General features: G+C 46.0%; 1 protein-coding gene across 1 annotated transcript in view; it reads right to left on the reverse strand.

Annotated features, from left to right (window-relative positions):
* The window catches only part of LOC309522087 (cysteine-rich protein 1-like), a 30,482-nt gene extending 7,859 nt beyond the window's left edge, over positions 1-22,623 (reverse strand). The window contains exons 1-2 of the mRNA XM_082205303.1: positions 22,436-22,623; positions 6,170-6,264 (exon numbers count right to left, since the gene is read on the reverse strand). Coding sequence (XP_082061429.1) covers positions 6,170-6,264; positions 22,436-22,478 — 138 coding nt within the window. The 5' untranslated portion in view covers positions 22,479-22,623. The remainder of the gene's footprint in view (positions 1-6,169; positions 6,265-22,435) is intronic.
* Between the last annotated feature and the right edge of the window lie 2,255 nt (positions 22,624-24,878).

The raw sequence follows: 24,878 nt of genomic DNA on the forward strand, positions 1-24,878 counted from the left end.
AGTCTCAAAGCCAGGTAAGCGAGGTGCTGGGTTTTAGGAAGGAGGTGTGAGGGCTCTGATGGGGTCCTAGAGTCCTCCCACCTCCTTCCCAAAGCCTAGTTAGAGCTTGCCCAGTTTGGGGAAGAAGGTGAGAGGGCATTAGGATCATGCAAGAGCATCGTGCCTCCTTCCCAAAAACTGGTGCCTCACTTAACTGGCTTTGGAAAGTCAGCATGAGGGTGGTGTGTGTGTGTGTGTGTGTGTGTGTGTGTGTGTGTGTGAAATTTTGGCCTTGCTCTCCCCACCCTGTGAGACAAGGCATACGAGGATATGTTACATCAGACTGATGCAGACTCTTCTTATCTACTGTGACTGGCTCTCCAGGGCCTCAAACAGGGCTCTTTCCCACCACTGACCTAAACCAGCCATGGTGTTAACCTTTGCAGTTTCCAGAACAATATGAGAACTGAAGCACAGCTATGTATCTTTAAACATTTGCACTCTTCCAAATTTTGCACTGCCATTCTGAAAGAACATGTCAGCTGCAGCACAGCCATCCTTTGAAATTTGCGCTCACCCAGATTTTGGGATGCAATTCCCCAACCAATGAAGGTTCACAAAAAATGTATATGCTGAGGGAAAAGGTGCATAAAAGTGAACATGTTGGAGAAAAATAATATACAAAAATGTGTTATATTGGAGGGGATTGCTTGCAAAAAACTGTGCACATCCATCATAACAGCATATTAGGAGAAATTCACGCAGATGGATTTTCATGAGGATTTTACAAATGAAAAATTCACAAATTGCTGCAAAATGTGGAGAACAGAATTTAAGATTGGAAAAATGAGAAACTGAGAGAACCAAAGTAATAGAACCTTCCATCCCTAATTGACACAAATGGGTTTTTTGGGGGGTGGGTGCTGATCATTAGTGGGATGTCAGCTGGAGGGCCGTGAAGTTCAACTCTCCCCTCCCCTTCTCTGAAAGTGCTTTTTGTTTTGGGAAGAAATCCTCCACTGGGGGCCAATATGGGATTTCCTCTGAATACGAAGAGCAGGTTGAAAGGAAGAATTTCTCCCAAACAATTCACAAAGGTCAGCAACCCAGACAACACAAGAGGCTTCTGCAGTGGAAGCAAAATCAGCAAAATCCTGCAGACTTATTAACCTTCTTTGGGAATGGGCACAGACCTCTTTGGATCCTGATCATTCCTTAAAGGTAAAGGTAAAGGACCCCTGACAGTTAAGTCCGGTCGCAGATGACTCTGGGGTTGCAGCGCTCATCTCGCTTTACTGACTGAGGGAGCCGACGTTTGTCCACAGAAGTTTTTCTGGGTCATGTGGCCAGCATGACTAAGCCACTTCTAGTGAAACCAGAGCAGCACACGGAAATACTGTTTACCTTCCCGCCGGAGCGGTACCTATTTATCTACTTGCACTTTTTGGGCGTGCTTTCAGACTGCTAGGTTGGCAGGAGTTGGGACAGAGCAACGGGATCTCACCTCGTCGCAGGGATTCAAACTGCAGACCTTCTGATTGCCAAGCCCTCTTGGTCATTCCTTACCAAACCCCATACTGCCAACACCAGCATATTAAAAAGACGTATGTAATAAACAATCGTAGTGAAGAAAACCATCTAGTGCACTTTGTGCATCCGCAGACCTCTCTAAACAAACTGATGCTTGTAAGATCATGCATAGTAGGCATGTATTTTTTAAATCTAGAGCTCAATGGTGCAGGAAAAAAAAATCCAGGGGGGAGGGTATAGAATCTCGGGAAATGATCCTGCAAATGTAAGTTTTTATGCTTCATGACTTGATTCCCCCAAGGATTTCAAATGTGGCTGAAAAGATGCTCAGTATATTTCCCCTCATCCTGTGGCACATGCTGCGCAAATATTAGTGCTGTTCCGTATACAATGAATTTTTCATACATCCCCATGAAGATAACTTGATTTAATGCAACAAAACTGGATCAGACATTCTTCGGGAAACCACTTTGCAGCGATGGTAAGCTGAAATCTCTTGCTTTGGGCTTGCCCTGGAAGAACCGTATTAGAATCGATTCTCTTTTCCATTACTGAGCACAAGAAAGCCACTGCTTCGCAGGTCCCTTTCCCGAATCGGAATGAGAATGTTTCTTGGTCGTTATCTACCCTTCTGACTTCAAGTGATTTAGAGATAATACTTTACTGCTCAACTAAAATTTCTGCACAGATGTCTCCAAGTCAGCTGCATATGAACTGCATAATGTTATCACTGACCCGTGTCTGCTGCAATGACTGCAGGAAGAGGTCCCAGGTTCAATCCATAACACCCCCTGGTTGAGGTGGGTAAGACTCCCTGTCTGAAACCCTGGAGAGCTCCTGCTAGTCAGAGCTGACAATATTGATCTAGATGGACCCATGGTCCAACTTGATGTAAGGTGGCTTCCCATGTTCCTCTGTCTATGCCTCCAACCCAACCGGGTAATTTAGAAAGAAGATGCTAAGGGCAGACATGGTCAACCTGGTGCCCTTTATATATTTTGCACTACACTTCCAATCACCCCAGACCATTGGCCATGCTGACCAGGACTGTCAAGTGTTGTAGACGAAAATATCTAGCATACATCAGGTTGAGGAACACTAGTTTAGGGCATAGCTGTCAACTGTCCCTTATTTGGCAGGAAAGTCACTTATCCCAGCGCTGTGTACCGCTGCTGTCCCTTATTGATGATGTCCCTTAAATTTCCCGGGTTTCAAAGGAAGCAGCTCCTCTCCCACCCTCCCTGCCGGCCAGGGAGGAGGGAGGCTCCAACTGTGTTGCTTGGCTGCAATGCTCACCCAATAAGAAGTCTAAGAACAACTGGGGAGTGGAGCTTGCATGCCTTGTGCCGATCAAATCGGCCATGTTGCTTGGGGACTCGCCTTTGCTCAGTGCTTCCCAGCGGAGAGGTGACGGTGGTTTTCCTTGCTGCATCCCCTTTGCCGGGTTGCTGCGCTGTGGGAACCACTGCTTGAGGCTTCGTTTGGCTGATGGCTGGGCTTTCTGCCTTTGGCTTGGAGGGGCTCAGAAGTTGAACATACCTGTGCCTGGAAAATCCCTTATTTTGGCTGCTGTTCCCTTATTTTCGAGGCTGCTGGTCCTTTATTTTCAAATCTGTAAGTTGCCAGCTATGGTTTAGGGTTGTCTTGCAGGCAGCTTGTACTCATTGGAACTCTGTCTGTGCACCCTTTCTCCTTTCATTGATGCCATGGCCAATATTACATTTTTTCGACTTGTCATGGTGCTCAGAGATTCATCTTGGAATTGCTGAGGCCAAGGGTGGTTCCCTGTACCATACACCACCCGTCAGACTTGGCAAGTCTTTTAGCTAGTCTCTGTGCAAGAAAGGGGCTTCCTGACTGAAATGATAAGATGGGACTAAGCAGATGGGGGCAACCTTCAAACTCAACAGCTTCTTTTGTCTATGAGACAAAAGAAATAGGACACAATCTGGAGCATACTTAAGAGAGAACAACACTTTGGCCCCCTTGAAGTACTGATGTCAGGATCCCACCCAACCAGAATAAACTCTTCTGAACGTGTCATAGATCCCAATGAAAATCCGCCTATCGGGATGAGGTGGAGCGGCTCTGTGTTTGGTGTGGAGAGAACAATCTGGCTCTTAATACGGCTAAGACCAAGGAATTGGTGGTGGATTACAGGAAAAAAAAGGCGGACATTCAGCCCTTGTATATCAACGGGGAACGGGTGGAGAGGGTGGCGGAATTCAGGTTTTTGGGAGTAGCTATCGATCAGGGCATGACTTGGAGCGCACATACCACTGCTCTGGTGAAGAAGGCCCAGCAGAGAATTTATTTCCTCAGACTTTTAAAGAAGAACAATCTGAGTGAGAGACTGCTGGTGTCCTTCTACCGAGGCTCCATAGAGAGCATTCTTACATACTGTATTTGTGCTTGGTTCTCCAGTTGTACAGCTAGGGAGAGGAAGGTGCTCCAGAAGGTCATAACCACAGCCCAAAGGATTATTGGTCATCCTCTCCCATCTTTGGAAGAACTGTACGGTTCCCGTTGTCTTAGGAAAGCAAATAACATCCTGCAGGATTCATCTCACCCGGGACACTGTCTGTTTGCACTACTGCCTTCTGGCAGAAGATATAGAAACATCAAGTCAAAGACAAATAGACTGAAAAACAGTTTCTATCCAAGAGCTGTGGCCCTTTTGAATGCTGTAACTCGTTAGTGTGACCTGGGAGTTTGATGGGTGTGGTGTGGGTGTGGCTGGAATGTAGTTTGTTTGGTTGTTGTTGTTGTCTTGCTTTTGTTGTTTTAAGGGATGGCATCCAATTTCGTTGCACTTTGTGCAATGTTGCACTTGTGTAATGACAATAAAGAATCTATCTATCTATCTATCTATCTATCTATCTATCTATCTATCTATCTCAGTACTACTGCTATAGTCCTGAGGCACCTCACCTCATGAACATCTCAAATGGCCCTCTTTCTCTGACGACATCCCAAGTCCTGCCTCAGATCTCAAGTTCTCCTCTTTCACTCTCTGGACCTCAAGACTAAAGCCTTCATTGGTCCAGGTAGGAAGTCCAGCGTTGGTACAGAAGTTCTTGTTTGGCTGCCAAAAAGCTTCCTTACCAGGGGTTCCCTTGAGGGAAGGGAGGGCAGGAAGGGAGGAAGTCGGAGAAGACTGAGCTGTGAGCAATGATGAACAGGAAGCAGAGGGGCTGGAGGTGAAGGTAAAAGGTAAAGGTAAAGGTACCCCTGCCCGTACGGGCCAGTCGTGACCGACTCTGGGGTTGCGCGCCCATCTCGCTTAAGAGGCCGGGGGCCAGCGCTGTCCGGAGACACTTCCAGGTCACGTGGCCAGCGTGATGAAGCTGCTCTGGTGAGCCAGCGCAGCACACGGAAACGCCATTTACCTTCCCGCTATAAAGTGGTACCTATTTATCTACTTGCACTTAAGAGTGCTTTCGAACTGCTAGGTGGGCAGGAGCTGGGACCGAACGACGGGAGCTCAACCCGCCGCGGGGATTCGAACCGCCGACCATACGATAGGCAAGTCCTAGGCGCTGAGGTTTTACCCACAGCGCCACCTGCGTCCCAGGCAGTGAAGGTATAAGCATCTTAATCTCTGTTTGCCTCTTGCTGGGATTACAGATCCCTGTTTGAGCTCCATGCCCATTTCCCTTTGAAACTTCCTTGCTTCCAATACTAGGCACTGGTCATGGGATCCCAGAGTGATCCTTTTCCTTTCTCCTATAAACTACAGTAGGAGGCAAAACCCACCTGCCATAATTGTATGGCCTGGGACAAACCTGACAAGAAACTCTGGGGCCGCCTATATCATGACTTTGTGCAGAAGGTCCCAGAATCATCTACAGGCAGGGCTGGGAGAGACCCCAATCTAAGATGAACTACAAGTCAGGCTCATTATGAGGCAGCTTCTTGTGTCCCTACGTACAGAGGTAAGGATGGGGGAGAAGTTATGTTTGGTCCACATTTTAATGCAAACCTACCTAATTCACAGTACCCAAAACAAACTGCAAAATGAAGCGCAGCTGTCCTTCAAAATTCTCACTGATCCGAATTTTGCGATGGAGTTCGTCAAACTTCCAAAAATGTGTTCAAGAACGCATGCATTTGTTATGGGTAAATCTACATAAAAATTCACATGCTGGTGAGCATAACATGCAATATGAAGGGAAATTGCTTGCAAAAGTATGTATATTAGGCAGAAATGTGTGTCCATTAAGAATAGATGTGGCAGACGAATCTGATTTGAGGACCTTTGAAAAAACAAATATTTGTGGAAATGTGCCAAACTTGATTTGAGATTGGAGAAAGGAGAGACTGAAATTAACCGATTTGCCCACCTCTGTAGGAAGACCCATTGCATGCCCATACACACTGGGAGCCTTGCAATATCTTCCCTCTGCACACACGTATACCCTCTGCACACACGTGTACCCTTGACAGGCATTTCCCCAGTTTCCAAGTAACCATAGCCTGTGCATCTTCCTTCCCGTCTCCCCAACCATCACATTAAAGCACTTCTAAGCAGCCTTTGGTGGCAGCAACTCAATCCCAGGCAGGCCTTTGGAAGCGGAGCCCTCCGCCGGGAGAGACAGATTGCTGTCAGGGTGTAGCAAGTCACTGAAGCAGACAGATGGGGTGATGGTTTGTTTCCTACCTCAGCATGCTGGCCAGGGCTGAGCTGCCGTTTGCAATGGTAGCACTTCAGACAAAGGGGATGGTAGTCTTTGCCTAGAGAATGCTTCCGCTCAGCTGTTAAGAGAGGGAAAAGGTATGAGTAATTATACTCCAAGCACCTCATTAATGGAGGAGCATATGTGGAATGCAGCTTTGATCCACGGAATTACTTGCCAAAGTAATTTCAGAATGAAAGGAATTGTAGAATCTTTTCATGCAGGAACAATTTGCCATTTCCCCCTCCTGTTTTAACACCTTAGTTTTTGCAACATGAATCTTTTTTGAAGTTTGCTCAAACTTTACATATTGGATATTTCATACCTTGCCAGGACAATAAAGGAGCTTTCATCTTCACTTCAATCGTGTGTTGTTTTTCTTTCATATTTTGCCATCTTTTGCACACACAAAAATAATAATATAGTTTACCCCAGGTCACAAACTGTTTAGTTTATATGATTTGTGTTTTCCAATTAGAGGGCGCATAAAGCCTTAGAGATGTTCAAGGAAATTCTTCTGAGTGCTCAAGCAAGGGCACCATTTTCTTTGTAGGCCGAAAACTTTGGTCTTTTTGGTATGGGAGGAAAGCAAAAATGAAAAGAGGATTGGCAGTTTTTTACCGGTTGTTTTTGTTGTTTTTTTTTGCAGCAACACAAGTGTGTTTTATTTTTCTAGTTAGTTAAATTATTACATATACAGTGGTACCTCGGGATGCGAACAGGATCTGTTCCAGAGCCCCATTCGCATCCCGAACGGAACACAAGATGCGACAGCGCACATGCACATGCGTGGGTTGCGTTTCACCACTTCTGCGCATGCGCGTGATGTCATTTTGAGCGTCTGTGCATGCGCGAGTGGCGAAACCCGGAAATAACGCGCACCGTTACTTCCGGGTTGCCACAGAGCACATTCAACTCGAGGTATGACTGTACAGGGTGAGTCCTTTAAAGGAGGGCCCATGGATACAGAGTACACATGTTCCACGGGGCCTCTTTTAAAAGACTCACCCTGTATAACCTGCCTTTCCTCCGAAGTAGGCATGATTATCCCCCTTTTTTATTCTCACAGCAACCCTGTGAGGTAGGAGAGAGAATGACCTGGTTGTGATTCAGCTGAGATATGCACAAACCTTTTCTTCATGCTTGGATCCCATTCACTCCTCCACTTTCACATCCCACAGTTAGACCAGGGAGTGTCTAACTAAACATTGTTTCCCATTGTGTTCAGACTAGGATGTTATGGCTCTCTGCTTCAGAACAAGCCATGCTCTGAACCCAACATCATATCATACTTTAAGCTCCTGACTTGTACCAAAGCTGAGTCCAGAACCAAAAGCCAATGCCATCGCCTTGTCTCCCACTTGGTGTAGCAGGATCCAGCCAGGACACAAAGCACACTACAGTGGTACCTCGGTTTACGAACTGAATCCATTCCGGAAGTCTGTTCTTAAACCAAAACCGTTCTTAAACTGAGGTGCGCTTTCCCTAATGAGGCCTCCCGCTGCCGGTGCCCTTCCACTATTCGGCTTCTGTTTGTAGACCGAGGTAAAGTTTGCAAACCGGGACACTACTTCCGGTTTTGCAGAGTTCGTAAACCGAATAGTTCGTAAACAGGGCTGTTCTTAAACCGAGGTACCACTGTATTAAGATCAGAAGCAGAACATGTGCAGGGATGCTGAGCTATACTTCCACCACTCTGCATGTCCTTAGAACCATAGAATTGTAGAGTTGGAAGGGACTATGAGGGTCATCTAGTCCAACCCCCTGCAATGCAGGAATCTTTTGCCCAATGTGGGACTCAAACCCACGACCCTGAGTTTAAGAGTCTAGTGCTCTACCAGCTGAGCTATCTTGCAGCAGCCATCCTGATCATGCCACTGCTTATTTCTCCATCAACAATTGAACTTCTTAGGCTAAGGGTGCAATCCTAACCCTACTTACCTGGTTACAGGTAGATAGCCATGTTGGTCTGCCGTAGTTGAAACAAAATAAAAAAATTCCTTCCAGTAGCACCTTAGAGACCAACTAAGTTAGTTCTTGGTATGAGCTTTCGTGTGCATGCACACTTCTTCAGATACACCGAAACAGAAGTCACCAGACAGAAGTAACTATATATAAGAGTCTGGTGACTTCTGTTTCAGTGTATCTGAAGAAGTGTGCATGCACACGAAAGCTCATACCAATAACAAACTTAGTTGGTCTCTAAGGTGCTACTGGAAGGAATTTTTTTTATTTTGTTTCGCCTATTTACCTGGGAGTAAGTTCTGAGTAGGCATAGGTCTCCTTACCTACTTCCAAGAGGCAGTAGCATTGCCTCCCACCAGCCGACGGAAGCTGCCTGGCTGATGGAATCCTGGCTGGCAATGGGATAACTCCCCTTCCAGCAGCCAGGAAGATTAAATTCTGCCTTACTGTCTAACTGGCCAATCACAGGGGGTTGTGCTCCTTCTGGGGTAGTTTGTCCACCATCCTGCCTGCAATGGTGGCTACACCCTGGAATCAGCTTTGGAGGCCTGTGCAGGCCGGGTCGTCCTCTTATATACCTGCTGGGATTGACAAGGCATCCGACCCTCACCTGAATCTCATAGCTTTCCTGTAGCTGCCTCTGATTAGTTATCATTTAACTTGGGGAAAATAATTACCATCACACATCATGTGCATGGAACTTTTCTTTATTAGTGCCACTTTGTTTTGTACGATTCCTTGCAAATGAAGGAAAACAACTTTCCTGCTTGTATATGTTGATAATATAATTTTGGTTACTGAGAACAAACAAGATTGTACAAAAACAAAATTGGGTGCAGGCCTGGCCAGGACATAGGTGTCCTGGCTGTGATGAAGGTGACCTGTGTGTGCTTGCTTGCTTGCTTGCTTGCTTAACAGCTGTTGGGAACTTCAAGGTTCCTGCTCTCCCTTTTTATGGTCTATGTACTGGACCTGGAGACTCCAATAGAGAGCATTCCATGTCAAGAAGGAGGGCAAGTGGGCACCCTATCAAATGACAGAGCAGGAGTTACATAGAGCAGGGCCTTTTCACGGGTGGTGCCCATTGTATGCCTCACTCTTCCCAGACCTGCTCTCTTTTGGCCTGTATTTTGGAGCTTTATAATTTAGGAAGACTTTGTAAGAACTGGTTGACAAGTCTTATCAGTTGCTGACATATGAACGGATTTTATTTGCTGCTATTCTGGGCTTCTGGTGCACCAGGGTTTACACCAGTGTAATAAAGTTGGCCAGGATGCCAGAAGGGATACAATTTACAAGCTTTCTCCATTATCTGCACAGCAGGGGGTGTTCAGTCAACAGTGCAAAGGCTGAGCTGAAGCATTCCCTGCTGGTTACCTGCTTTCAGCAATAGGGTGCGCTGTTTGGTAGTACCCTATTGGTTAGCTGTCAGATTCTAGAGCTCCCTATTGGTGGCTCTTAGGTAAATCACAAAATACAGAGTCCATTCATAAAACACAGTGTTCATTCATAAAGCAGTAACATAAATTTCCATTGCTACATATTGGGTGTATATTTCAGCTGTTGAACATACAAAGTTTATGGCCATGCTGTAGGGTAGTGCTTATGCGACTGTGAATAAAATGTGGCTGGGCTCATTGTCTCGGGGTTTGGGGGGGGGAAGGTGACAAAACTGATTTCCAATAAATGCCACCCTTTATTTCCATAACAAGTCCTTGAGTCTGTACTCTGAATGGTGACACCAGGGACCTAGAAGGTGCACGACTTGTCAGTCCAACCCCTGCACACTCTCATCAGGGCTGACCTTAAGGCAATTTGAGCAATTGGGCAATTGGCCCAAAGGGGTCCCTGCACCAGGACAATCTGGATGGATTTTATTTATATCTATAAGATTTTGCAGACTTTAGCTGTGAACTGGGGCCCTACAAAAAAAAAAAAAAACAATCAAGTTGCGCCCCACTGCTTCAAATTAGGCCTTACTGGGTCTAATAGTTGCTGGGCCTGAGTTGCCCTGCCTTTGCATGAAGTCTTGGGTTTTCAATTTTGGGAGAGGGGAGACTGCGGCACTGGGGAGCGGGCAACCTGGTGAGGCCCCCTAGACTTAGAGGCCCAAGTTGTTCTGCCATCGCATGAAGTCTTGGGTTTGCAATTTTGGGAGAGGGGAGACTATGGAACTGAGGAGAGGGCAACCTGGTGAGGCCCCCTAGACTTAGAGGCCCAAGTTGCCCTGGCCTCACATGAAGTCTTGTGTTTGCAATTTTGGGAGTTGTGGTACCTGGCCACGCAATTAGAATTGTGCTGTAAGCCATCCAAGGGTCTTAAAAAGCCAGAATCACCCCTGATGTTTTGCATTCGTCCAGGCACAGGGACCTGTGGTCTTTGAGATGCTGTTAGACTTCAACTCCCATGAACCTCGGCCAGCATGGCCTATGGTCAGGAATGATGGCAGTTGCAATCCAACCAGGGCCTTTTCAGTAGTGGCGCCCGCCCTGTGGAACACCCTCCCATCAGATATCAAGGAAATAAATAAACAGCTATCTGACTTTCAGACGACACCTGAATGCAGCCCTGTATAGGGAAGCTTTTAATGTTTCATGTCTTATTGTGTTTTTGTTGTAAGCCATCCAGAGTGGCTGGGGCAGCCCAGTGAGATGGGTGGCATACTGATATTGTTGTTGTTGTTGTTGTTGTTAGTCACAAGTTCCCCATCACAGCATAAGTCCATAACAAGCAACAAATCTTTACTAATACAGTGGTGCCTCGCAAGACGAAAAGAATGCGTTCTGTGATTCTCTTCGTCTAGCGGTTTTTTCGTCTTGCGAAGCAAGCCCATTGACGGATTAGCGGATTAGCGCTATTAGCGGCTTTTAGCGGCTTATCGGTTTATCGGATCAGCTGATAAGCGGCTTAGCGGCTTAGAAAAAGGGGGGAGGGGAAAAACCCGCAGGAACTCGCAAGACATTTTCGTCTTGCGAAGCAAGCCCATAGGAGATTCGTTTTGCGAAGCAACTCCAAAAACGGAAAACTCTTTCGTCTAGTGAGTTTTCCGTCTTGCGAGGCATTCGTCTTGTGGGGCACCACTGTAGAGACATTCCGTCCTGACCCCTTCTGCTCACATGCTATCACTCTCAAAAAAAAGTAGAAGGAGATTTGTACTAACACGAACTCATCTAATTTCCTCTGACACAATATTTAAAAATTCATGTATGTAGCTGCAGGATGTGATGCTGCCGCGACAGAAATATAGGTTAGGCATGGGGGTTGCAAAGGTTCACAGTGAAAATCCCCACCTCTTTAAGCCAGGCAGGATCAGGTCCGAACTGCTGCTCCTAGAGCAACACCCGCACCCCAATTCTCCTTTCACCTTTCATAGGTCTGTACCCCAAGGCAGAGGAAACCGGTGCAAGTTCACATTTTGCTTTTTGCTTGCTTGTAGTCACGAGCCAAACTAAGCACACTGCTTACATACAAAGGAGCCTCATATCAAAAAAGATCAGTGCTATTTCAGGTTTAGGAAGGGAATTGAGGGTAGGCAGGTTTAAAAGGAAAACATGATTATTATTCATTTAACCTTGCTATACATTTAACAGGCAGACATTCAGGCTAAAACCTTAACTGGGAGTCTGTGTGAAGAGCAGACCAGATCATGGCAGGGAAGGGACTAAAAGACCATTTTGTACTAAAGGCAGTTAAGGAGTGGAGATAGAAATGTAATAAATAAATACCGGCTAAGTAAAGAAATATGGGGAAACTTCTAAATAATCAAATATTCATTGTTGTAGGATCTACACTTTGGAATTCCATTTCCATTGATATGCTATATTGTTTTCAGCGCCAGCTAAAATGTATTTTGTTTAAGCAAGCCTAGCCATACATGTAAATTTGCCGTGGTTTAATATGCAATTTCATTATATAATGCATGTTTTAAAACTGCTGTTTTCATTTTGAACATTTTTTTAAGGTGAGCTTGTTTTTAGCATCTGATTCTCTCAGTAAAGTTAATGTATATTTTATGGTTCATGTAAACCGCTTAGAAATTTTGATGATTAGGCCATATGTAAAACCTTTTAAGTAAATAAAATTGCTAAAGATAACATGGTGCTGAGACTTGAGGTTCACCAGTGTAAGGGGGAAGACGGATGCACAATACACTTGTGAGCTTTGTCTGCCTCAGCTATCAACGGGGTCTGCACATACTCTGGACCATAGCCAACATATTAAAATATATATTGGAAACCTGCTGCAAAATATAGGCAAGCTCTCATCCAAAATTACTTTTCATTTAACAGTTGAAAACTGAAAAAAAGAGAGAAAGGTAAAAGAAGCTCTATCGGTTCCCAATCCAGATTATTTTTATCTTTCATCTCATTCCTTCCCTTGGTATGTACCTTCTGTGATTAATAATGGAGCCATCTGATCCTGGAAAATAAATCTGTCAGCGGTTTTGTCCCATCACCTTCCAACAGGATGTGCTGGGACTTATTAAATGCACAACACATCAGTCACACTCTAAAAACACCACACTCCCCTTCGTTAAGCTCAATTGGCGGGGATGCTACCGAAGGCCTCCACACTCAGCACAGTACGTCCTCGCCGCCTTAGGGAAAAGGCTGTTCTGGAACAAACTGACTGTTTCGCTGCCCTTGCTGAGGTGAAGCATTAGTAAGCAGGTGAACACATCCCTCAAAGGAAGCCCATTCACATCCAGAGTCTGTAGAGGGCTCCACTTCCTATCAAATACAAATCCAACGCCGAAAACAGCGCAGTGTCTCTGTTCAGCTGTGCCCACAAACTCCACTGTCTGCCTCGCTTCTCCCAAACCACCCTCAGGTCCAGTTCAAGGACATTTTGCAGCCGGGTGTGGAAAAAAACAAAGGGAACACACACACACCCTCTCCTCGCCAACAAGTCAAGTTGCCATAGTACCCAAGGCCAGCCGAGTTATTTTGGCACCCGAGGCAGAAAAACCCCCAACCGCCTCTCTTCCCAAGAGTACAAATACAAGGAGAATAAACGACATAGGTAACAATTTGCTGCTGTTTTCTGAACACCTAAAATCAGCCACCTGAGAATGCTCTGGCCCTTCTCCCAGCAAAAAAAAAAGGAGCCTAACTGAATTTTCCAATTTGTTTCTAACCACAGCTGCTGGGTTGCCCCTAAGATGGGGGCAAGACATCACACGTCACGTGTGTGTCACATCGCGTGACATCACACATGTCTTCCAATGTCCTGCAGGCTGGACCGGCACAGCCTAGCAGAAAACTGTACTGGCCTGGCCTGCGCGGTGTCGAGAGATGCTGTGCAGGCCAGCGTAACCTCATGGCAGGCCACGCCACTCCCTGCAGCATCTCCCAACCCCTCCAGGAAAGACCAGCCTTCTGTCGATGCCGTGCCACACTTCGCTTGGCGGTTCGGCGTCTTCCACTCCCTCACTAATTCTTAGCAGGGGGCTCAGCCCCCTGAATATTGAGGGGGCTGGTGACACCTCTGCCCCCTAGAGTTGGTGCACCTGGTTCCGACCTGTGGAGGAGGAGGAGGAGGAGGAGGAGGAGGAGGAGGAGGAGGAGGAAGAAGAAGAAGAAGAAGAAGAAGAAGAAGAGGTGTACCATTGCAACTGAAGCAATTTTTGAAGCAGAGTAGGGGCGCGGGTGGCGCTGTGGGTTAAACCACAGAGCCTAGGACTTGCCGATCAGAAGGTTGGTGGTTCAAATCCCCGCGACGGGGTGAGCTCCCGTTGATCAGTCCCAGCTCCTGCCAACCTAGGAGTTTGAAAGCACGCCAAAGTGCAAGTAGATAAATAGGTACCGCTCCGTCGGGAAGGTAAATGGCTTTTCCATGCACTGCTCTGGTTCGCCAGAAGCGGCTTAGTCATGCTGGCCACATGACCCGGAAACTGTACGCCGGCTCCCTTGGCCAATAAAGCGAGATGAGCGCCACAACCTCAGAGTCGGCCACGACTGGACCTAATGGTCAGGGGTCCCTTTACCTTTACCTATGTTGGTTGGGGCACAGAATCAGGACTCAGTTTCCCTTTCTGTATCACTGACTGGTGAGATTCCACATTGTTTTGCCCAGCAAATGTGTGCAGTCAAAGGGTTCACAGTTAACTGGACTGGGGTTGATACTGCATGACTTAGGAGGCCAGCACATCAAACTGGTACTTCTTCGCATGCTCCTAAAATGATGACATCTGTATTCAGTGACTTCTATTCAACATCAGAATTTACAAATCTACTCAGGGCCTAAGAAGTGTGCCTGCTAGCAGCAACTCACGAAGGTAGTAGAGGACCACATTAGATTGTATGGCTGGATCTCTCAACACCTTTTTCTTTTGCCTGAAAAATCTGCGTGGAACTGCTCATTAAAGCAATGTACCATGTTTTATTGCCCCCAACAACAACTGCAACATGAGAAGTGCACCTCAAAATCCCTTCTGACATTGCAAGGGATCTTGGGGTGAGTTTGGATCACTTGCTGCGTTGAAAGCTATTGCCACCGAAAGCAAAGTGTATGGGTTACACAGTCAGGTTGGCCCCATAGCTGATTTTAATGTTAGCAGGTCAGATTTCCTGGGTAAATGTGCATGGGATTGCTCTGTAAGCAATCTTGCCACTGTTCTCCATGCCTTCCCACTACACCTTGGGTATAATATAGGGTGACTTACGTCAGGGGTCACTACCATGGCACACAGAAGAATAATACCTGCAGGCACTGAGATGGTAAACACTAAGCAGATTATGACAGAGCAGTGCAGAGCAGAGCAGTTACTGGTGCTAGAAGGGTCCACTCCCTTACACACTAATTTGGAAGGATGTTTAGGGAATGAGAATTGGCAGGGACGACTGCCCCATTGGCGTCACTCCTGTTTGCTTGCTTGTATCCTGCCAGCCATGTGGTGCTGGTGTCAGGCACTTGCTTCATGCTGTGAAGGGACTTCCCTCACCCGCTATGTCTGGATGGGGCAGAAATGAGCAAAAAGGAGCACCCCATTAATTCAGCTGGTTGTTTGTTGCCTGCCAGCCATGTGGAGCTGAAGGCGGGTCCTTATTTTGCCCATGGAATGGCTTTTCTGAAGGTGAGTCGTGTGTATGATTGGCAAAGAGGGAGATATGTGTGCAGTGGGGGGGGGGAGAGGTGTGGATATGTGATCTATGTGTATGTTTAGTCTGTGTGAGAGGGAGAGATGTATGTTGTGGGGCTGATACTGCATGGGTGTTTGTGTGGTCTGCAAAAGCGAGAAAGAGATGCACTTCTGCAGAGAGGGAGAGGTGTGCATGTGGTTTGCATGTGAAAAAGAGAGGGGGGAGGTTTGTGTGGTCTTTGTGGTTTCTGTGTGTGTGAGAGAGAGAGATACACTTGGGTAGAGAGAGGGGGCAGATGAATGTATGGCTGTATATATGCGAAGTGTGTCTGTATGAGTGAGTGTGAAAAAATGTATGTGTGCCTGATCTGTTTGTGCAAGAGAGAGAAAGGGGCGTAGCTGCCATGTATTTCCCCCTAGTACTGGGGAAATATCCATGCCATTGTTAGACGACAACAGCATCAGGGGCAGCAAGGGAATCAGCATGGGCAGCAGGGAATCAATATTGTGAGATCTTCACAATTGGGACAGGTGACTTCCCAAGGCAAAGCAACAACAACAGCAGTACAGTGGTAAGGTAAAGGTAAAGGGGCCTCTGACCATTAGGTCCAGTCGTGACCGACTCTGGGGTTGCGGCGCTCATCTCGCTTCATTGGCCGAGGGAGCCGGCGTACAGCTTCCGGGTCATGTGGCAAGCATGCCTAAGCCACTTCTGGTAAACCAGAGCAGCGCACGGAAATGCTGTTTACCTTCCCGCCGGAGTGGTACCTATTTATCTACTTGCACTTTGACGTGCTTTCGAACTGCTAGGTGGGCAGGAGCAGGGACCGAGCAACAGGAGCTCACCCCGTCACGGGGATTCAAACCACCGACATTCTGATCGGCAAGTCCTAGGCTCTTGGTTTAACCCACAGCGCCACCCGCGTCCCAAGCAGTACAGTGGTACCTCGGGTTAAGTACTTAATTTGTTCCGGAGGTCCGTTCTTAACCTGAAACTGTTCTTAACCTGATGCACCACTTTAGCTAGTGGGGCCTCCTGCTGCTGCCACATCGCCGGAGCACAATTTCTGTTCTCATCCTGAAGCATAGTTCTTAACCCGAGGTACTATTTCTGGGTTAGCTGAGTCTGTAACCTGAAGCGTATGTAACCTGAAGCGTATGTAACCCAAGGTACCACTGCACTTTCTCTAATGTTGTTTTATGCTAGGACTCCATGACAGCCATTTTGTGACCAGAACCCACACAGTACTTTCTCCAAATTTGAAATGTGCCCTCTGGTCCAAAAAGACTGGTAACTCTTGGTCAACCTTATAAAGATTATTGAGAGATAATATGCACAAAGTCCTGTGACCACTTGAAATGCGCCACATAAATGTTTGTCATCATTATCAAGAAAATTGACAAAATCACAGAAACACCCAAAACATGGATAATTGTATAAATTTATTGTTTAACAAAAGAAGACAATGTGTAAAATAAGTATATAATGTCTCCCTTTCACCCCACCAAAGTACCATCACTGCCTGTCCTCATAACCATTCAGGCAAAAGATTTGCTCATGTTCTCAATTTTGAATCATGTTAATTTTGAATCAGCTGCTTGTATCTTTAAATTTTAAATCTGGAAGTGGTCTTTGCAGTATATGTTGAGGCATGCTTTGCTGAAATTTTCAATAATGTAATATATTCCATTGCTCTGTTTTTCACTCACTGATCACTTTTTTTAATATTGAGCAAGTTGAGTGCCCTGTAAGAAAATAAAGCACCCAAGGACATACATAGAAAAGGCAAAGTAATAGAAGAAACAAATTTGATTGTTACAAATGGGGTGTGGGAGAGAGAGAGCAGAGTATCCTAAGTGCATATATAAGATAAAGGGACCCCTGACCATTAGGTCCAGCCGTGATTGACTCTGGGGTTGTGGCTCTCATCTCGCTTTATTGGCTGAGGGAGCCGGCGTACAGCGTCCGGGCCATGTGGCCAGCATGACTAAGCCACTTCTGGTGAACCAGAGCAGCGCACGGAAACGCCGTTTACCTTCCTGCTGGAGCAGTACCTATTTATCTACTTGCACTTTGATGTGCTTTCGAACTGCTAGGTTGGCAGGAGCAAGGATCGAGCAACGGGAGCTCACCCTGTCGCGGGGATTTGAACCGCCGATCAGCATGTCCTAGGCTCTGTGGTTTAACCCACAGCGCCACCTGCAACCCTTAAGTGCATATATACCTGGGTTTAAATTGCTAATATGAATGGTCAATTTAGTTCCTTTCTTCCACTTTGTGCTTCTCTTGTCATCCTAAATATTCTCCTGTCACATTCCTCCTTGCAAAGTCAAAATACTGGCAAGCAAACAAGCTTTGTAAGGTCATGTTGTGCCCATAAGCATTCATTAACGGAAGGGATTTCACAGCCAGGACTCAGACACACAGTCATTTCTGACAGCATTTAGAGTACCATTAGCATGCCGCCAGTATTAATTACTCCTGATAGGAGTATTTACTTGACCAAACACCACAGCAGTGGTAATAACTACTGTGGTATTAGGGAACCTATGGTGATATGAAAATACTACCAGCGGTAACCATTTCCATAACCATCAAGACTTAATTACACCCATGATTTAGCAGGAGTGTAATTAATATGGGTGAAATTTGCAAATGAGTTAATTCTATCAGATATTATTCATCCCACCTGTAACAGTTTCAGGGTGTTGTTTTACTTTCGCAGCTCTGACTTTGGCCTCATGACTCAGGTTGTAATCAAAGATGGAGAACTTTTGGCCCTCCAGATATTGCTGAACTCTTACTCCCATCAGTTTCCAAACAGTGTCGCCAATGCTCAGAGATGATAGGCGTTGTAGTCCAACAGCATATGGAGGTTTACAGCTGTGGTATAGCAACAGTGCTATTTTTCTAGAAAAAGAGGTGCTCCCTTGTTCTCTTGTAATGGTGCCCACCTGAGAGGTGCTGGAATTGAGTTCCGGAGAGTTCCAGCTGAAAAAAAAGCCCCATGTCTCAACCATATGAGGAACTGCTGAGTCTCCTCTCACAGAAGTGTGCTGTTTAGTTTCGGTTCGGCATTAAAAGCAGCAAGGTCCCCATCCCTGCTCTAAAACAATTAATGGACATTGGAAATAATGGAAACAGGAAGAAGAGTGGATCACAGTCTTTGAGGGCTCACCTATATTTCCACTTGCCCCGTGCCTAGAAAGCATGGGTCTGAGCGGTTTTTGCTTGTCCTGTGCCTTCTAGAGACAGGTCTGAGCCGTTTTGCTTTTGCCTTTGCTCTCCGAAAACCAGCTCTTTGGCACGAAATTGGAACAAGCGGCAATGCACAGAAACCCTGAATGGTGTTCGTTCTGATTCAGTGCTAAACCACAGTTTTTCCCAAGGGAAAGCAGTGGGAGAAATGGAAGAGCAGATGAGCCCTAAAGTGGCCATCACACTATCCTCCTTTCTAATCTATTCAGCTGCATTCTGTGTTTACAGCATGTGTGATTCTGAAGGCTGTGTTCAACCACAGAGAGACAGTGTGTGTGATTCTACTAAATCAACCCGACACAGCTGTTACCTGTGAGAAAATTGCACTAATATTTATCTTATTACTTTTGGGGAGAGTTTAGAGAGAGCGGGAAGGAGAGAGAGAGAGAGAGAAATAGTAAGTCTTGAGAAGCCAAGAGCTGCCACCAGAAAGCCAATTGGCCAGTTTATTTTTACTGGAAATCTACAACCTGGAAAGTTTCTGAAGTAGAATGAGAGCACACAAAAGCTAGTTACGAAAAGCATCCTGCCAAGTGCCTTGTGACAGTGCCAGCCTTGAGTCAGCTGTTTCCCCAGTCTGGCAAAAACAAGAGCATTGAAACAGTGCTCTTAAGTGCTCAAAGCACCACACATACCTTATCTCAATGATTTTTACAAGAACTCTGAAGATTAGCTCTGTGGCCCCCATATGACAAATGCAAATTGGGAAGAAAGGGTGGGGGAGATGTTGGATGAGATTCATGAAGTTTGAACCAGGTGCTAACTCATTCTTACAAACCAAGACTGTGCAAACGTTACAAAGTTTACTTGAGTAATATAATGCCCAAGAAGGTGAGCTGTTGATCCAGGAAGCTTCCTGTTCAAATCTTGGCTCTGCCATGAACTTATTCATTGTCCCTATAGGCTCTTCCCCATCTTCAATATGGAGATTATAATATTGACCTACCTTACAAAGTTCTTGTAAGGACCACTGAGCTACCAATTTGAAACACTTTGAGCACACTCAAAAGCACCATACGAAGGGATGGTGATGACAGAAGAAGAACTTTGAACACCACAAAAGTTCAGAATAAAACAAATGCCTTTCAGACCAGAGAGGGAGTAAGACATTTCACTATCACTATCAGTCCTAGAAGATTATTTTGTTCTGTTCTTCAGTCTATTAAGTTGTAATCTTCTTTTTTACAAGTACCCAATGGTCAACTCCCACCCCCCTATTTAATAATACTTGATATTAGTATTGCACTCTTCCCAACTACCCAAAGGTCTCCACAGCTGTCTCAGTCATTATTACAACTGTGTAAGCTAGGCTGGTGGGCCACAGAGCCTAGGACTTGCCGATCAGAAGGTCGGCGGTTTGAATCCCCGTGACGGGGTGAGCTCCCGTTGCTCGGTCCCTGCTCCTGCCAACCTAGCAGTTCGAAAGCATGTCAAAGTGCAAGTAGATAAATAGGTACCACTCCGGCGGGAAGGTAAACGGCGTTTCCGTGCGATGCTCTGGTTTACCAGAAGTGGCTTAGTCATGCTGGCCACATGACCCAGACGCTGTACGCTGGCTCCCTCGGCCAATAAAACGAGATGAGTGCCGCAACCCCAGAGTCAGTCACGATGGGACCTAATGGTCAGGGGTCCCTTTACCTTTACCTTTAAGCTAGGCTGTTATTATGTCCTGTGTCATAAGATGGAGGAGGGAAGCTGGAAGCTGTATAGTTTGCATAAAACCATCTCGTGTGTTCACTGATGAACATACATTTGAACCCAGAACATCTCAGCTCCTTCTCAAAACACACTCCTGGCCTCTGTAAACTAGTCCAGTGGTTCCCAAGTTGTACCCCCTCACCACCCCAGACCACTTGAAAATTGCTGAGGATCTTGGTGGACCATTTAACGATTTTTCTCCCTGTCATAGCAAATTGTGATATGTGCTAGATGATGTGTGATTTTTATTTGCATTTTTAATTGCTTCTTTCATTTCTTATATTGCAGTTTATTGCATTATAATTTGAATTCCACAAAATTAGCATTGTAATGCAATTAAATACAATATCAGAAATAAAAGGAGCAATAAAAAACTATATGACTGTTAATGAGAACATGCCGTGGACCACCGGAATGAAGCTTGTGGACCACGGGTGGTCCACAGACCACAGTTTGGGAGCCCCTGGACTAGCCTGTTTTGCTCAGAGGGAAAACCAGGCAAGGTGTTGATGTCATGGAAGTAATTCAGGAAGCCACAACAGTCAGAAGGTAGCAAGTGTAGCAGAAACAGGAAGAACAGGTCACAAGCAGGAAGCTTTGAAGATGTCAAGCAGCAGCACTGAAATGCGAGGCAAACATTTACAAACCACAGAGCACAAGCAAAAGGAGAGCTCTAAAATGAGCGCAATCTGATGTCAATTTTCTGTGAGACACCTGCAGTCACTTCCCCCAGCTCACCAAGTGAGTTGCCAGTGGATGTTCCTGGGAGCTCAATAGCTGTGCAGCAAAAGACCTTTTGACCAGTGTGTGGTTGCTCCTTTCACTACAGGAGGTATGCAGAGCCTCAGAGCCAAATGTGTCCCTCCAGGACTCTCTATCAGGCCCCCCAGGCTGCTCCTTTCTCGACTTCCTCCCTACCAGCTGCTTCCTCCTTGGGATATGTCCTTGAACTGTAATACTGCTTCTTGCTTACGTGTGTGGAGCTGTGTGTGGACAGAGGTGTAGGAATATCTGGTACCTGCATGACTGGGATGCAGCCCATGGTCCAGGGAGAATGAGCCACATCCAGTTGCTCTGACAAGTTTTTGGATCTGGCTAAACCCATTAGCACCATATGGCCTGCAGAAGGCTGCCCAGCCTTAGGTTAAAAAAAGGTTCCCCACCTCTGCAGCGCACCATCAGACTCCCACTGATACTCTTAATAAATAATATGAGAAAACCAATTGTCATCTCCTTGCCCTTCTCTTTCCCATTTGGGCATGCCAAGATGGTTGAATAAACAGGTGACATGTTGCATTGCTCCAGAAACCCTGGGGTGATGAGTACATGCACCGGTTTCTGTCTGCTGGTAGCCATGATGGCTATAGTCAACCTCTACTTTCAGAGACACCATTCCTCCAAATACCAGTTGCTGGAAATCACAGGTGGGCAGAATGTTGTTGCGCCCAAGTCTTGCTTGCTGGTTTCCTGTAAGTATCTGGTCAACCACTGTGAAAAATGGATGAGGGACTAGGTGGGCCATTGGCCTGAACCAGCAGCCTCTTCTTATGTTATGTGACTTGAATTATGTAGGTCTGACCATCGATTTAGGGATGCCTGAGGATGTATGGAAGTGAGAGCTGGACCATAAAGAAGGCTGATCGCCGAAGAATGGATGCTTTTGAATTATGGTGCTGGAGGAGACTCTTGAGAGTCCCATGGACTGCAAGAAGATCAAACCTCTCCATTCTTAAGGAAATCAGCCCTGAGTGCTCACTGGAAGGACAGATCCTGAAGCTGAGGCTCCAAGACTTTGGCCACCTCATGAGAAGAGAAGACTCCCTGGAAAAGACCCTGACGTTGGGAAAGATGGAGGGCACAAGGAGAAGGGGACGACAGAGGACGAGATGGTGGGACAGTGTTCTCGAAGTTACCAGCATGAGTTTGACCAAACTGCGGGAGGCAGTGGAAGACAGGAGTGTCTGGCGTGCTCTGGTCCAGGGGGTCACGAAGAGTTGGACACGACTAAACATCTAAACAACAACCTCCTAGAGCAGCAGATCTGGAGGCAAGTTAATATGAAACCTAATCTCAACACATACCCATACAAAGACACTCCCCCCCCCCCAGTCATCAGTTTTTTAACCATGAGCATTTCAGACTTACCATCCTCACCAGAGCCTCAAAGTACTGCCCTTAATTTCTAGCCTTATGAACTCACAAGAGAGCTGCAGTTTAAATACAGTGAGGAGAGAGAAATAAACTTACCAAAGTAGACTGGTTTTCCACACACGGGGCAATATGAAATCATCGTTTGTCTTCCTTCAGGCCCCTCTCGACGTTCCTCAGCACCGTCTGAATCAACAGGAGTCTGTTCGCTTGGACTGACAGGAAAACCATGGCTGGGCCAGGGTGGTGAGCACTTTCAGTCAGGATGTTGTGGTTATAAGTAAATGAGCAAGCACATTGCTGTGTTAGTGACAGGGCTGAGGAGAGGGAACCAAGCAAGTAACTTCTCATTCAAACAAAGGTATTGGCCTTTCGAGTCTGATTTTGCAACAGCAATCCATGCTTTAAGTCACATCACGTTTAGATTACTGTGATGCGCTCTTCATGGGGCTACCCTTGAAGAACATTCAGAAGATTCAGTTAGTGCACATAAACTAGATTCTGGCTTAGTGGAGTGTGTAACCTGAAGCGTATGTAACCCGAGGTACCACTGTATTACAATATTCAAAGATCTGTACTTCCCTTGGAAGAGGCATTGACTGTTAAACCGTTCTGCAAATTGTAGTTCTCTACGGGGAATATGGTCGTCTAACGATGCTTAGCACCATGCAGTTCCCAGCATTCTTTTGGGGGTGCCATGACTGTTTAAAGTGGTATGATAGTGCTTTAAATGTCTAGCACAGAAGGGGCTTAACTCAGGGGTGGCTAACCTGTGGCTCTTTAGATGGTGTTGAACTTCAACTCTAATCTACCTTGACTCTGCTGGATGGGGCTGATCAAAGCTGGAGCCCAGAATTTGGACAGCCATAGGTTTTCCTACCCCTGTTCATAAATTCCTTCCCATTTTTTTAAAAAACCAAAAAACATTTATTCAAAAGTTACAATACAATACATGTTCAATCAATATAACCCTTCCACAGCAGTGGCGTAGCGTGGGGGGCGCAGGGGGGGCCGGGCGCAACATCTGGGGGTTAGGGTTAGGGGGCGCAAATCCATGGGTTAGGGGGCACAAATTACTTGCCTTGCCCCGGGTGCTGACAACCCACGCTACGCCACTGTTCCACAGACACCTCAGTGATGATGGTGGCATTAAAATATACTGTTCTTCTTCAATAAAAGAGAAAAAGGAAGACCAGATCATGTCAGAGGTATCATTTTTTGGAAATTCCTTTGATTAGTCGCCAGTAGTATGTGAGGCGTTCTGGTGCTATTAAACCCAAGCCTCTATTGGTGTTTTAGAAGTTTTCTTTCATTGTTGGGCAATAATTAGTCTAGCTGCTGTGATCAGGAATGAAACTAATTCTTTAGATTTAAGGGTAGAATGTGGGATCAAATCTAATGATAATAAGGCAAGTGATAAATTAGGAGGGATAGATTGGTTAGTGATTTTGGAGGTCAGGTTAAAAACTTTCCCCCAAAAGGCTTGGACCATGGTACACTCCCATCAAACATGAAAACAGGAACCTCGTTCTCCACAGCCTTCCCAACATAATGGTGAGCTTAAAGGATTTATATCTGCAAGGGGGTTCAATGCCGCCGAAAGATATTTTTAAGGTAAATTTCCTGGAGGTGAGCCGAAATTGTTTTTAAAGATGGATTTTGCCATATTGATTCCCATGCTTTTTCACTTACTGAAATTCCTGTATCTGTTTCCCATCCCAGAGAGGAGGGTTTCATAACACAACAGAATCAACGCCCAGCTGGTTAACAATAGTATAATCCTCCCCGCTGTGTAACAGGACTATACAGATAACCAGCTTTGTTATCCGCTTGATAGATGGTGGAGTGTATTCACCCTACGTTGGAAGACTGGGCTGAGCAAAGGGTAAAACTGACAAATGGGGAGTTGGTGGGAGGCAGCAGGAGGCTGAGGCAATAGTGAAACTGAGTCCATCAGTGTCTATTTGCGATTTGCATATGCTGCAGTGAAAGGAATGTAGCAGCTGGTGACAAAGCTAATGAGCCATAGTTATATGATGAAAATTAGTTTGCTCTCGCAGAGAGTATAGCTGAAGTCAGGCTAAACCTGCAATGTCTTAAAGGTGTGTGTGTTTCCTCCAATACATGGCAATGCAGCTATTCCCCCCTGGTATCAAGGCCAGGGCCAAATGAGAAGAGGCATCAGAGTGATCTCTACTGGATCACCTTCTTTTCTTTTAAATAGCTGTTATAGGTGCAAGCAGATGGGATTAGGACTATGGCATTGAGGGAGAGGGGAATAATGTTTTCCTTCTGGACTGTGTAAATTTCCTATGTGCAAGCATGCGTGCGTACACATGCTTGCCACATTTGGGGAAATGGACAGCGCCTGTACGTCTTCCTTAACAGGAAAAATGGCAGCTTGTGAGGAGAATGAGATTATAGCCTGAAACACAGCAAAGCCATTCCCCCCCCGCTGTGTTTCAAGTTGCATTTTTACAATTGTTGTGCACACCAGAGAGGGGCTTGCATACCCTCCAACATTTTTCTGGTGAATTCAGAG

The sequence above is a fragment of the Podarcis vaucheri genome, assembly GCF_965113315.1.
Source record: "Podarcis vaucheri genome assembly, chromosome: 17".
NCBI classification, from domain to species: Eukaryota; Metazoa; Chordata; class Lepidosauria; order Squamata; family Lacertidae; genus Podarcis; species Podarcis vaucheri.